The sequence below is a fragment of the Arvicola amphibius genome, chromosome 1 (assembly GCF_903992535.2).
Source record: "Arvicola amphibius chromosome 1, mArvAmp1.2, whole genome shotgun sequence".
Lineage (NCBI taxonomy): Eukaryota > Metazoa > Chordata > Mammalia > Rodentia > Cricetidae > Arvicola > Arvicola amphibius.
In genome coordinates this window covers 160,303,163-160,317,579 of record NC_052047.1, presented here as the reverse complement: position 1 = coordinate 160,317,579, position 14,417 = coordinate 160,303,163, and the positions used below count along the sequence as shown (strand labels likewise).

General features: G+C 39.2%; 1 protein-coding gene across 1 annotated transcript in view; it reads right to left on the bottom strand.

The window, feature by feature from the left end:
- Positions 1 to 706: 706 nt before the first annotated feature.
- Positions 707 to 14,417, bottom strand: part of Carnmt1 (carnosine N-methyltransferase 1) — a 30,771-nt gene continuing 17,060 nt past the window's right edge. The window contains exons 4-8 of the mRNA XM_038347988.1: positions 12,610 to 12,750; positions 11,376 to 11,554; positions 9,239 to 9,352; positions 1,980 to 2,083; positions 707 to 1,146 (exon numbers count right to left, since the gene is read on the bottom strand). Coding sequence (XP_038203916.1) covers positions 1,045 to 1,146; positions 1,980 to 2,083; positions 9,239 to 9,352; positions 11,376 to 11,554; positions 12,610 to 12,750 — 640 coding nt within the window. The 3' untranslated portion in view covers positions 707 to 1,044. The remainder of the gene's footprint in view (positions 1,147 to 1,979; positions 2,084 to 9,238; positions 9,353 to 11,375; positions 11,555 to 12,609; positions 12,751 to 14,417) is intronic.

The following is a 14,417-nucleotide window of genomic DNA, read 5'->3' as shown; positions in this document are numbered from 1 at the left end:
ACTGCTGTTAATCTGAAATTCCATGAATGGCTGCTGCCTAGGATACTGAAGACACAGACCATGGGCATTAACTTATCCCTGAATTTCATACCCAAAACTTCTCACATTAATTCTATCATGACAGTTTTTTACTAAAATATATTTTAACTAAAAATAAAAAGTGCTTGCTTTCATAAGCCACATACTTAAAAGACATCATTGTAAACATTACACTGACAAACTTTATAACTCATCACTGATTTGAAGTTATATTTCAGATGGGCAAATTTTATTCTTATTTTTCCAGTTAACACTGCTTAAAAAAAACTGTGCCTCCAAATGTTTATATCTTATACACTTCAATGGGATTTTCTAGGAGTTAATAGAATATTCAGTTTAGCATGGACAAAGACTGAATTTCTCTGTTGATGCATTTCATTGAATTTTCACCTGTGATACAACTGAATTAGTATTTCATGTAAGACATATTTGATGCCTCTCTAAATTCAGCTGGACTAAGAAGAATAAAATGAATGATGAAGAATAGTTTCAATATTCTTTATAAGTTACTTAGGTCAATGAGAACAAAGTTCCAATTCCAGATGCTGAGTATGATAGAGGATCCTTAGCCTCCTCTAAAAGTAACAGGCAATGTAAAGCCCAAAAGGAGCTTACTGTGGACTTCAGCACTATCAGTCATTAATAGGGCAGACTTGCAACAGCTTCATCAAGACTGGAGTTTAGGTTTATTTTTTTTTTAAAGAAGAACAATTCTGGGTTTCAAAGAAAAGTACTTGAAGATATTTCCTCCATTATATATCTGCACAGGAGATATTTTCTCCATTTTTTTTTCTGTGCAGTATAAATCTGCATGGTATAGTATATTTCTGAAAAAAGCAATAGATATTATTAAGAAAATAGACACTATTTCTAAATTTTGTTAGGAATAAGAAGGCACCACTGATTTGAGGTTGTATCCTGTTGTCACTGATAGCTGACTGTGAGCTGTTTATTCCAGCATTCATTCATATTAAACCTTTTTCTGGGTAGTACCACTTAGGACCATTACTCTGGCTTCCGGACCACAAACAAAACACATTCATAGTAGTATTTCATCATAGAGAGATCATTCACAGTATATGTTGACAATACAGATTCCTCTTCCACCTGTAAAGAAGTAAAAATTATAAGATCATGATTGCAACACAATTAACAAAAACAAGAAGTTAATAACTGTAGGCACTATCATAACTATATTTAAACAATACCCACTCCCGGCCGGGCGGTGGTGGTGCACACCTTTAATCCCAGCACTCAGGAGGCAGAGGCAGGCGGATCTTTGTGAGTTCGAGGCCAGCCTGGTCTACAAGAGCTAGTTCCAGGACAGAAAAACCAAAACCAAAACAAACAAACAAAAACCAATCCCTCCCCCCCAATAAGACTGGTAGCATTCATAATCCCACATACAAAGTAACAGGTCATGTAAGTTCATCATCACACCACCAATTTTTAACCACCAATAGGTGGTTAAAAATTGCTTCAAATTCAGGCAGTCAACTACAAAGTGAATAAATGTATTGCTTCTCTTTATTCTTAAGAATAAATCCATTATTTTGTAAATGTGTAATAGTCCTAAATAAGTAAAAAAACCAACTCAATAGCCAAAGTACCATAAAGTTTTATTTAATATGGGGTGGCTGAGAGAAGAAAGGCCAGGCAGTATAAAATATGATAGAAAGAACTGTTTCTTTGATATCTGCCTTCTCCAGAGCCTGTCAGTGAAAGATTAGCCAGGCCATTATCAGCTACATTATTGAAGGTCTATTTCATCAGAATTACAGTTTTCCTTTTATATACATATTGTCCCAAATCTTTACAATTAAGAGAGCTATGTAATACCTCTTCTATCTGGATGAGAAAAAGTAAAGTTAGTAACTGCTATAACACCTATATTCCTGTTTAAAGGCTTTTCACCATTGACAATGTCTTTCCATTCTTACCTCCAGCTGGAATCCATACTGCAGAACAACATTTTTGATATCCTCATAGCTCAATTCTATAGAAAGTTCATTTGCCAGATTTTCAAAATGGTACAGTAGAGGACCTATGATGTGAACAAACTATGAATGAGTTACATGAACATAAGCACGCACTAATAGCTTTGTACACTGAATTCCAGATGTAATAGTTGAGTAGGAAATAAGGTAAAAATGAAAAGATCCACTACATTTGCTGAGGACAATTATCCAAACTTCTGAAACATGAACCCATCAGTTTCAGCCAAGAAAACATCATATCACAATTGTATTCTCAGATTACTCAGTCTTGTCTTTACCTTTGAGTTAATCATAAATCCTACATACAAGTTAGCTCCATTTATACTCCTCAGACAACATACTAAGATGGAAGGAAAGGAAAAAGGAAAAGAGAGGAAAGGATGAAAAAAGCAAGGGAGAAAAAAGTAACAAGTGATACAGTTTCTGTTCCTAAGAGGCTTTGCCATCCTGTCATTCTGGGGGTAAACATTTTCATTTCCTTAGTTTGGAGGTAGGCTTTTTCAAAGTAGCCCAGGAGGCCTTGAACACCAGATCCTTTTGCCTCAGCCTCTAAATGCTAGGAATCTAGTCATGCTGCTCCCCCTTCTATTTTTACCCTACCTAAACCACTAGAATAAATGACCATGAATAAAATTTATATGTTAGCATACTCTTCAAAATAACAGTGGCTCTTCTTTAAAAGCCTACTCTTACTGAGACAATTTCTGGCCATCTGATCAGTCCTAAACTATATTAAAGCCTTGTTACAGAATGCAGAGCCTCACAGCAATCTTTAGTCTTTAAAGCTTATTTTACGTCTGCTCCTGTTCCACTTTTTAAAAAAAAAATGTTTATTTTATGTGCATGAATGTTTTGCCTGCAAGTATGTGCATATACCACATAGAGGTCAGAAGATGCAACAGGACTTCTTGGTTACCAGAGTTACACAAGGTTGTGAGAAACCACCATGTGGGTGCTGAAATTAAACCTGGGCCCTCTGCAAGAGCAGTAAGTTCTCTTAACCACTGAGACATCTCAATAACCCCCTTGCTCTACTGTTTTAAGAGAATATGAAAATACAGTTTTGTAGGTATACACTCACCCAGTAAGTCACATATTGATGTGGACTGAGCCCAGTCCAGAGTGGGCAGCGCCATCCTTAGACAGGTGGCCAGGATGTGTAAGAAAAGTAGACTACGCCAGAGAAAGCAACCCAGGAAGAATTCCTGTTGTTTCTGCTTCACGCTCTTGCCTTGATTCCCTGCATGGCTGACTATAATCTGTAAGCTAGAATAAGTCCTTCATAGTACACCTTTAAAACTCTTTTACTGCAGTGTTATATCTCACACTACCTTCAGGTAAGTAGCATTCTCTAGTTTGCAGGCTAAGCATCAAGCGATATATAAAGATGAATGTGGTGTATATGTGTATGTGTGCACACAAAGGTCAGAGGATGACACTGGCTATCCTTCTCTATCAATCCCCACCCTATTTCTTTGAGACACGCTCTCTCACTGTACCCAGGACCGTGTATGGTGGTGGCCAGCAAGCCTCAGTGATCCTCTTCTCTCTAGCTCCAACAGTGCTGAGGTTTCAGGCATGCTCATGGCAACATCTGGCTCTTCATTTTATAAGATTTATTTTTATTTTATTTATGTGGATGTGTCTGTGTTGAGTATATGCCACATTCATACAGATACCTGCAGAGGCCCGAAGAAGGCATCAGATTCACCCCATGCTTGAGTTACAGGCTGTTGTGAGCCATGAAACATGGGTCTGGGTACAGTACTCTGGTCCACTGGAAGAGCAGCAAGTGCTAGTAACCTCTAAGCTATGTCTCCAGGCTACACACCTGCCTTTGTATGTGGATGCTAGGAATCAAATTCAGGTCCTCATGCTTGCATAGCAAGCACTCCTGTCCATATAACCATCTCACCAGCCCAAAGAAGTCTTTACGTTTCTCTTAAGTCTACTTACAAAATGACTAACTAGTTAACATTGGCTGTATAACTTTTAGTGTTTATAACATTACCAATCAAGGACAGTGACTGTGGTGTGAATACTTTCTCTAGTCTTTTGTTATAAACTGTGCTGTGACAGACATCTCCACATATTTCAGATCTTCCCTTACACAAAGACATTTCTTGAGTCAACAACTATTTTTACTGACGTGGTTCAAACTGCCAAAAGAGTTACAGAAGCTTGAGTACAGGTGTTTGAGATTTTAGAATATTTACATATACAAAAGGGGGTAGAGGAGGGGACTGAGTCTAACCACAAAACTAGTTTCATACATACTTAATCGCATAGCCTGATAGTTTGTCTGGGCAGTCCTGGACTAAAGGGCTTTGCTTCTAAGAAGGTTCTAACCAATGAGTCATAACTCTAAAACTCTAAAAGTAATTTTGCACATTAGTTTTAGGGCACAAACATGCTGCCTGTCATCTGTCAGATAAAATCATGTATGAACTCTGTCACTTGGCTTATCAACATTTTAGAGCAATTTAGACTTTCAAGTTCGGAGAGATCTGTATAGATTTTCACTCACAATAGCATGGGGAGTATTGTTTCAAAACCTTATCGGGGTCAGAAGCCATGGTACTGTAACTCTGGAAAACAGGTCAGTAGTTTCTTGCAAAATTTGCCACCCACTCATCATATATAACTAAGAAATTTCTTTACTAGGTGTTAACCCAAGAGAAATAAAATCTTACAGCCACACTTAAGATTTTGTGCCAAGTGTCAAAAGCAACTTTATTTCTAACCAGCAGTATGGCAATAAATCAAATGTCCACCCATCCAGTGATGTATCACTCAAAAATAAAAGGGAACAACACATGGGTTACATAGCGACCTAAGTGAGTCTCAAAAACATCATGCCATGATGGAGGAGTGTTTATGTGTTACTTTTATTATTAATAAAGAAAACTGTCTTGGCCCTTTAAGAACAGAAAATTAGGTAGGTGGAGTAGACAGAACAAAATTGTGGAAACAAGGAAGTAGAGTTGGGGAGACGCTTCAGGCAGTCGCCATTGGAGACTCCATGCTGCTCCTCTCCGAGATGGACACAGGTTAAGATCTCTCCTGGTAAGCCACACCTCGTGGTGCTACCCAGATTACTAAATATGGGTTAAAGGAAGATGTGAGCATTAACCAATAAGAGGCTAAAACTATGGGCCAGGCAGTGTTTTAAAAGAATACAGTTTCCGTGTAATTATTTCGGGTAAAGCTAGCCGGGTGGCAGGACGCAGCCCCGCCGCTTCACACTACAATGCCAGACAATGGAAGCCGGATACATAAAACATTACACTGTCTGGTTCTGTTTATATGATATATTCTGAAAGAGGGAGACTGGACTTACAGAAACCCAAACAGCAGTTCCAGCTAACTTTTCAATTATCATCTCTCTTCATATTGAGAAAAAAAGATTTATTTTCCTTGATCATAAAATATATAGAGTAAGTTCATAATAGAAAGTTAAGGCAACATGAAACAGCGCCAAAAGAAAATAAAACCAACTCTAATCCATTCACTGACTCTCAATGGAAAATATACTGAATCTCCTTGCAGGCTTTCCTTGATGCACAGTATGAAGTATTACATATATGGTTTAGCATCATCAGGATGGTTGAGAACCACTGCTGTAAGGCATTTTCTTAATTAATGATTGATAGGGGAGGGGGCAGCCCATGGTGGGTGGTGCCATCCCTGAGCTGGTGGTCCTAGGTTCTATAAGAAAGCAGACTGAGCAACTTATGAGGAGCAAGCCAGTAAGCAGCATCCTCCATGGCCTCTGCATCAGCCTCCAGGTTCCTGCCCTGCATGAGTTCCTGTCCTGACCTCCTCCAATGATGAAAAGCAATGAAAAACGTACAGCTAAATAAACCCTTTTTGTCTATTTGCTATTGATCATAGTGTTTCATCATAGCAGTAGTAATCCTAACTGGGACAGCAGCTATGTGCAATCTACAACTGCAACACAAGACAGCCTTCTCCAGACATCAACCGAGCTGGCACCTTATCCTTGGAATCCCATCTCCAGAACTACGATAAAATAAATGCCTGCTGTTTATCCAATCTGTTAGGCATTGTTTTAGTAGCCCAACCTAATCAAAAGATCAAGCACATTCTTGCAATGTTTGCTGAGGTAGTTTGAACAGATCAGAGAATAGAAAGATAGCAGGGAGGCACCAGAATCATCTTGACACATCCAGACTTTTTTTAATCCATGAAAGACAAAACTGGCTTGGAACACAAGAGCATTATTTGAATCAAAAATACTGACAGAGAATTAAAACCAATAGGGGAAATTATGCAACCGGGTGGCAAGAACGAAGTAAAGAGCCAGCACGTGGTACGGAAAGTAAAGAACACTAACAATATCCATAATACACCAACATTGAGGGAAAACTAGATTCTTTATTATTTATTATTTGCTTTTAATTATATGTGTATGTGTGCATATGCGAGCATGAGTGCTGGTGCCTGGGAGGCATCTGTGGGGCATCTGCAGCTCACTGGGGCTACAGGTGAGCCACCTGATGGGAGTGCTGGGCAAAGAATTCAGGTCCTCTGCAAGAAAAGTACGCACGCTGAACTGCAGAGCCACTTTTCCAGCCCTGATTATTTGTAATATTCTTTAATTTATACATGTAAGATATTCTATTAATGAAGTATTAAAATAAGGTAGGTATTTTAATTATTATAATTCGTCAGATTGTTTTGAAACCTTGTGTCTAGATGACTAGAAAGTCTACCTGTCCTCATGTAAGTACCTGCTCTGTGACTTCTGCTGCCCAGACACACAGCATTGCAGCAGAACTACTGTGAGAACAGCCCCCTGCTTAGAGGGCCAACTTTCTTATACACACACACACACACACACACACACACACACACACACACACACACACCAGGCACTTGTTATATAACTTTAATAAAATATTAATAAAACAAGTATTCATACACAATGTTGCTTGTATCAGTTAAATCAAGTACCTCAGAAGGACAACAAACTGTATCATAGCTCAGTAGCTAGGAACCAAACCTTCAATTACATATACATACGATCATGTTAACACTAAGCACAAACTGGCAGGGTCAGGCTATGAGCCTGCCTCTTGCCACAAGTAAACCCAGGACCTTTCTGCTAGTTATTGAAGCAGGTCTCATTTTCTTCCACTGTTAGTAAATAGCGCCTTTTTATTAGGCCTGCTCTGAAAGGCTGAGGATGGAGCTCAGTGGGAAAAGAACCGGTTTAGCTGTACAACGTCCTACTTTAATCCTCTAGGACTACAAAACAGGATAGGGCTGCTATGAATTTACAGTATTTATAACAGCGCCTAAATCACAACACACAGGTCCTCAGCACTATCCTTAAGTCATTCCTCGGGCCAACTTTCCCAAAGCATTTACTTTTGAAGTTCTAAGGTTTAAGATATGGGGAAAAAAAAAACCCATTAAAAAAAAGAAGATATGGCCGGGCGGTGGTGGTACATGCCTTTAATCCCAGCACTTGGGAGGCAGAGGCAGGCGGATCTCTGTGAGTTCGAGGCCAGCCTGGTCTACAAGAGCTAGTTCCAGGACAGGCTCCAAAGCTACAGAGAAACCCTGTCTTGAAAACAAAACAAAACAAAACAAGAATATGATTCCCCCTTTTTTGTGTGTGTGTGTGGTGGGGGAGTCGAGAACAGGGTTTCTCTGTAGCTTTGGGGTCTGTCCTAGAACTAACTCTTGTAGACCAGGCTGGCCTTGAACTCAGAGATCCACCTGTCTCTGCCTCCCGAGTGCTGGGATTAAAGGCGTGCGCCATCACACCCTGGTGAGATATTTGATTCTTATGATGACTGCATTTTACAGCTGTTCTCATCTAATCTTACAAAATTCTGAAGAGAAAGTGGGAAGATTTACTACTTCTAGTCTTGGTCCTGATTAAAAAATTTCTAGTAAAAATAAAATCAATACACAGTTCACTTGTCAGAACCTCAGTAATACATTAGGTCTTTATATATGCCCTTTTCTGTGGTAGAATTATCATGAAAGTCTCATAACTCTGAACATAGGGCACACATCACACTTAAGGAAGACATGCAAACTTAAATGAACTATACTGCCTCTACCTTTAAGAAAAGAAAATGGGCAATTACCTTTTAATTCTTGATAAAGGAACAAGGCATACTCATAATTTTATTTTAGTGCTAAGCAATAGGCTCAAAGTACAAAGTATTTTTTTTTTTTTTTTTTTTTTTTTGTTTTTCGATACAGGGTTTCCCTGTAGTTTCTAGAGCCTGTCCTGGAACTAGCTCTTGTAGACCAGGCTGGCCTCGAACTCAGAGATCCGCCTGCCTCTGCCTCCCGAGTGCTGGGATTAAAGGCGTGCGCCACCACCGTCCGGCTAATACAAAGTATTTTTGCATGTATAAAATTGTATTTCTATCGCTTCTTAAACTCATGATAGTTTTTCTAATTATTTCATATGCTGGGAGGAGAATTCCATGATGGAGGTAAAGTCCTTCCTTTAAAGATTAAAAACAATAAAAACATTGTTTTTTGTGTGAACTTTTTTTTTGAAAATAGATCCTTCTCTCATATAATACATCCCAACCAGTTTCCTCCCTCCACCCCCCAGCTCCCCCACACCTCCTGTGTCCCCCAGATCCACTCTCCCTCCATTTCCTCTCCAGAAAAGAGAAGGTCCCCAAGACATGACAGCCAGACAGCACTAAATAAGATACAATAAGACAAGGCGAGAGCCCTCATATGGAGGCTGTACAAAACAACCCATTAGGAGAAAAGAGTCGCAAGAGCAGACAAGAGTCTGAGATACACACACTCCCACTGTTAGGAGTCTCACAGGAACATCAAGCCATAACATATATGTGGAGGACCTGGTGCAGACCCATGCTTGCTGCTTCAGTCTCTGAAAACACTCTCCTCTTATCGGAATGAAACGCCACCTCCTGCATGGAGTGGGTAAGATTACAAGGGGCCAAGATGAAGCAGGAGACTGAACTTAGTATGTGCTGATGATCTAAGAGGATCATCCCAACGCTTGGATTGCCACTGCTTTCAGGAGGTAATCACCCACTTGCACGTGATCTTAACAGATAATACAACATAATTACAATGTTCACAAGCATCTGGTACTGTGCCACTACCAAATGGGGCAAAACTCTAATCCTCAAACTGATGTATAAAATATTAATGAACATTAAAGCACTTACCGAGGTTTATCCAAATTCCACCTGGTTTGAGTATTCTCCATATCGTATCAATATAATCAATTACATTGTGAGCTGTGTCTATGAAGAAACAGGTGGCAATACAGTCCCAGGTATCTAATCAACAGAAATCAGACCATTGCATCTGTTATTTTTTTTTCTTTCCCTCCATACTTGTCAATTAACTCTTGCAGAACTAATATTTCGTTTACCTGAAGGGATACAGACACTATACTATTCTGATCAACATGATTATAGTGTAGTAGATACAGTAGTCAATTTGGAAATCACTTGTTATTAACACATCAACACATACTACCAAGAGACACTGTGAAAGAGTTGCTCAGCGTTACACCCAACTGTAGCCTGTAGTTTACTACGTTTATTCTGTGATGCTTGTAACTAAACCTAGGCTCTTGAGCTTGGAAGGTGCTCTGTGATGACCTACCCTAGCTCTCATCTAAAATCTGCATAAACAAAATAACAATCATCTTGATTTTTACGTTCTGATTTAAACCAGTGTTAATCACTGATTCTGGCAGGTTTTAGAAGTAGGCCTTTCTTGCCAACTTGAGAAATGATGACATTAAAATACCCAAATACCCAGCATGACTTGATAATCATCAGGGAGAAGTTGGCTGGGAAAGACAAGGCAAAGGTAGGCCCTCAACTAGAAAACTGTTTAGCTCTTGTAAGCTGTTCCAGGCAGAGGTAGGGACCAGATTCAAGATGTAGAATCTATTCTAATCCTGATGTTGTAAAAGTGCCCAGTCCAAAAGAGATCATCTGTGTCCTCTTCCAGTCAGAGAAAAATGATTCCTGTGGCATTGTGATGCTATCCACGATTTCATTATTCTAAGATCTTGCTCCTTAACATTTACTCAACAGCTTAACCTCTCTTCATTGTTCCATTCTATCTTCAGAATGCAGTTTGTTCCAATCTCAGAATTTAGGCGTTTATTTCCTATCTCAGGAAATTAGATACATAAAATCCTTCTGTGTTGCTACTCCCTGCTCCGAGCCATATTTTGGGGGCTTCCTGACCCTCTCAGAGCACAATTCAAGCTTCTTGCTTTAAGTTAGCCTAACCAACCTGTGCCCTCTTATCTCCCTCATCCCCACTACTCACTTCACCATAGCCCCTGCTGAACTCGGTCAAGCACTTTTTCCTAAGCCTCTTGCCATCCCTAAACATGAAAGTGACAACCGCCTTCTTAGTTTCTATTGTTGGGCTTAGTACTCGACCTTATTTTCTTACATACAATACTTTATGTTATGGCCTCTCTGTTCCATCCAGTTAGTTATAAGTCCCTTGTGGCTAAGGACTCTGTCCTGCTAACTGCTATGTTTTCCATGTCTAGAATGTACTTGGCATTTAACAGGTGGCAAATAGATACTTATTGAAAGGATACTCTTGCTACTGCTCAGAATTCTGTTTCCCTTCTTCCTGCTACTGCAGTTCATACTCTTTCCCTTTCCATTCCTGCCTCCCTCCAATGTCTTTAATAACCCACCATACTGAAATCTAACTTCCAACCTGATACAAGCCTTCTACAACTGAAGCTAAGTTACTTTTTAAGACATATCACCCAAAAAATTTCTTTCCTTGCCAATCTAATCCCACGGCAGCCCCCGATGACCTTATTCTTTTAACTACTCATCTCTGTCCATCAAGTCACAGCCTCATTAGAAAGCTCCATTTCCACTATTTATTTCCATCTTACTGCAATCACTATACATTTGGACTTTTTTTATTAACAGAGTCAACATCTCTTTTTATTTTTAAGATTTATTTATTATATATAGTGTTCTGCCTGCATGTGTGCCTACAGGCCAGAAGAGGACACTAGATCTCATTACTGATGGTGAGCCACCATACGGCTGCTGGGAATTGAACTCAGGACCTTTGGAAAAACAGGCAGTACTCCTACCCCTGAGCCATCACTCCGCCCCAAGTCAACATCTTTTGAATGTACATATATTTCTTTACATTTCCTGTCACTGCCTTTTACATGACCTTGAAAATGTTGCCGACATTGCACACCTTATATTCTGGCATCAAAACAAATGGTTAGGTTATAACACTGGGTCACTGCTTAGAATAACAGATAAGAACTTTAAATACTTGCTTTGAACTTACTGCATTCTGAGTAAATCTCCTGAAAGTCTCCTGCTGTCATTGAAAAGTTAGAACCTGGAGGAAGACTGTGGGGGTCAACATCAGGGAAAAAAATGGGTCGAATTTGATCAGCTGATCTCCGATTATTGCTAAACTGATGGATCCAGGGATAAAGTTTATATTTGTTAATTTCAGAACATCTGTAAAATATGAACATAAGGTTCAATGTTAACTACACATTTTACCAAAAAAGAATCTACTTTAAGCATTAAAATATCTACTGAAGTTTTTTGCATGAAACTAATTAGACTTGAAAAGTGCCAATCTATACTACACTGGTACTGAAGGTGTGTTTACATGTAAATGACCAACCATGGATTAAAAGAAACAAACTCAGAGATTCACATGTGCTATTCATTCGAATTGATTAAAAAAATGTTAAAATTTTGTTGGTTTTTGAGACAGGGTCTTATGCAGCCCAGTCTAGCCTTGAACTCACTGTGTAACTAAGGATGGCATTGAATTCTTGATCCTCCTGTTTCCACCCCACAAAAGCTGAGATTAGAGGCCTGTGCCACCACACCCAGCAAAAATGTATTCTTGAGTAAAAGCAAGGAAACTCCTCTTGTTACCTATTTTTACCATTTTGTATGTAACCTTGTTTTCCCCCGTCTCACCAGCAACAACACAGCACTGCACGGAGGAACTGAGTATGTCACTGTAGTGTGCTACTGAGCCAGGGACAAGCTCTCTGTCTCTAATGCACTGCACCTGCTGACGTACAACAGTCACTCGCCTACTACCTTTTGGTAGAGGACCCAGCAGTTCTCAGACCTCAGTCCAGATGAGTCAAGTGAATATGCATGGCCACTTACTGAAAAGTCAGTTAGGGAAAAGAGTTACAATTGCCACCATAAACTCTTCACCAAGAAACAAATGGTAAAAAGACTTTAAAAAAAATGAGACAAACCCCTTTTCTATATCAAAATTAACACTAAAGAGTCTACAGAGAAACCGTTCTAATTTCATGAACTGCCAAATTACTTTCTAAATAGCTGTTGCTTGCCCTGTGTCAACACTGCTAGCTAACACTGGCTACAGTGGCAATTGGTATAAACATGATGAATTTACTGTAAATATGATCTATATCGCTCAAGTACTATATACTTTTCTTCTAATTTGAAATTGTTCAAAAATTGGTAAAGCAATTTAATTTTGAGAAGTTACTATTTCCAGCAAAAAGTAAATTAAATACCTGTTGAGTACAAAGTTGGAAGAAAAGAGCATAAAAAAACTCCATTCATTTCCTTGACAAGCATAACCTAGCATAGCTATTTCCCAGGCCAATCTTCCTAGTCCAGCACCAGGTACCAGAATATTTACTTTAGAAGGATCCCTGAAATGAAACAAGGCAATTATATCCTGCCCCTCAAAGAGGAAAAAAAAATTAGAAAGAAAAAAAGACAAAATCCATATTAACAACTAAAAATTTACTGAATTATTCAATAATAAGCTTACTCAGAGTCTTGACTTCTTAAACTGAAGTATTTCTAAATGTCAATAAAAGTAAGATATAGAAAGAATCATTGCATTATCAAGTGAGAATTTTCTTTTTTTAAAGATTTATTTATTTATTATGCATACAATGTTCTGTTAACATATATACACCAGAAGAGACACCAGATCTCATTATAGATGGCTGTGAGCCACCATGTGGTTGCTGGGAATTGAACTCAGGACCTCTGGAAGAACAGCTAGTGCTCTTAAGCTCTGAGCCACCTCTCCAGCCCGCAAGTGAGAATTTTCTAATCCCCCAAATACTTCTCAGGAAAAAAAAAAAAGAATCACATTATATCTAAAGATTTATAGCCATTGTATCAAAATATTTATATTTTGGGGAAGATAAATCATCCCAAAGTGATCCCTGAATTACATACGGGACATTTGAACAATTACTTCATCATGAGGTGGAGAACACTTTAAAGTTCATACAACACAATGATTTATAGAAACAAATAAATTAACTATATTTAGATTTTAATGTATAAAGTCTAAGATTTGATAAATCTCAAGTACAAAAAGGAAAGAACAGAAGTTTTGGGCACAGTAGCTTATACCTGTAATTCCAGAGTTGGGAGGCTCAAAGGATGGCCACTGAGTTTGAGACTAGCCTGACCCTCATTGTTAACTCCAGAGTAGCTTGAGAGACAAAATAGGACTCTGTTTCCACTGCCCTTACCTCTTCCCCCAGAAGCGAGAAGGAGGGGGATGGGATACTCTCTTGGAGAAAATGGGCAACTGCCTTCTTCTCAAAGGGATTTCATTAAGTAGCCCCTGACTGGCCTCAAACTCATGACCTTCCTGCCACAGCTCCTCTGAAAAGGACCTTCTGGGCAAGCACTCATGACAAATATCCCGCAACAGACCAGAGGCCCTATTTGTCCCATCGCACTGCTGTTACACGCTCCTTTTCTAGAAGGTCTGCTAGTTTACCTGCACACTGCAATAAGCTTTAGAAGAAAAAAAGGTAGGGAGCAGGGAACTTTTCTCAGGAACCCTAGCAAATCAAATTCTAGGGTTATCAAGATGGCTCAGTGGATAAAAGCAGCTGTGACCAAGACTGAGAATCCAAGTTCAATCCCTAGGAACAACACAGTAAAAGGAGAGGACCAACTCTTTTGCGCTATCCCCTGATCTCCACATGTGCACTGGTGTACACAAGAGCATGTAGCAGCATGCCTTTAATCCCAGCACTCGGGAGGCAGAGGCAGGCGGATCTCTGAGTTCGAGGCCAGCCTGGTCTACAAGAGCTAGTTCCAGGACAGGCTCTAGAAACTATAGGGAAACCCTGTCTCGAAAAAAAGGAAAAAAAGAGTACATGCAGTCACACACACAACTTTTCTTCTAATGAGAGGAAAATGACATTTGTATAGGAAGCCAAAGAAAAATGTGTGTAACCAGTTGGTATTGTCTATAAAAAAGGAATTTAACTATTACACTTCCAAAATTTGGTTCTCTCTCAATTCTATTTCAAACCATTCAAATCTTACTACCTGTTCCCTG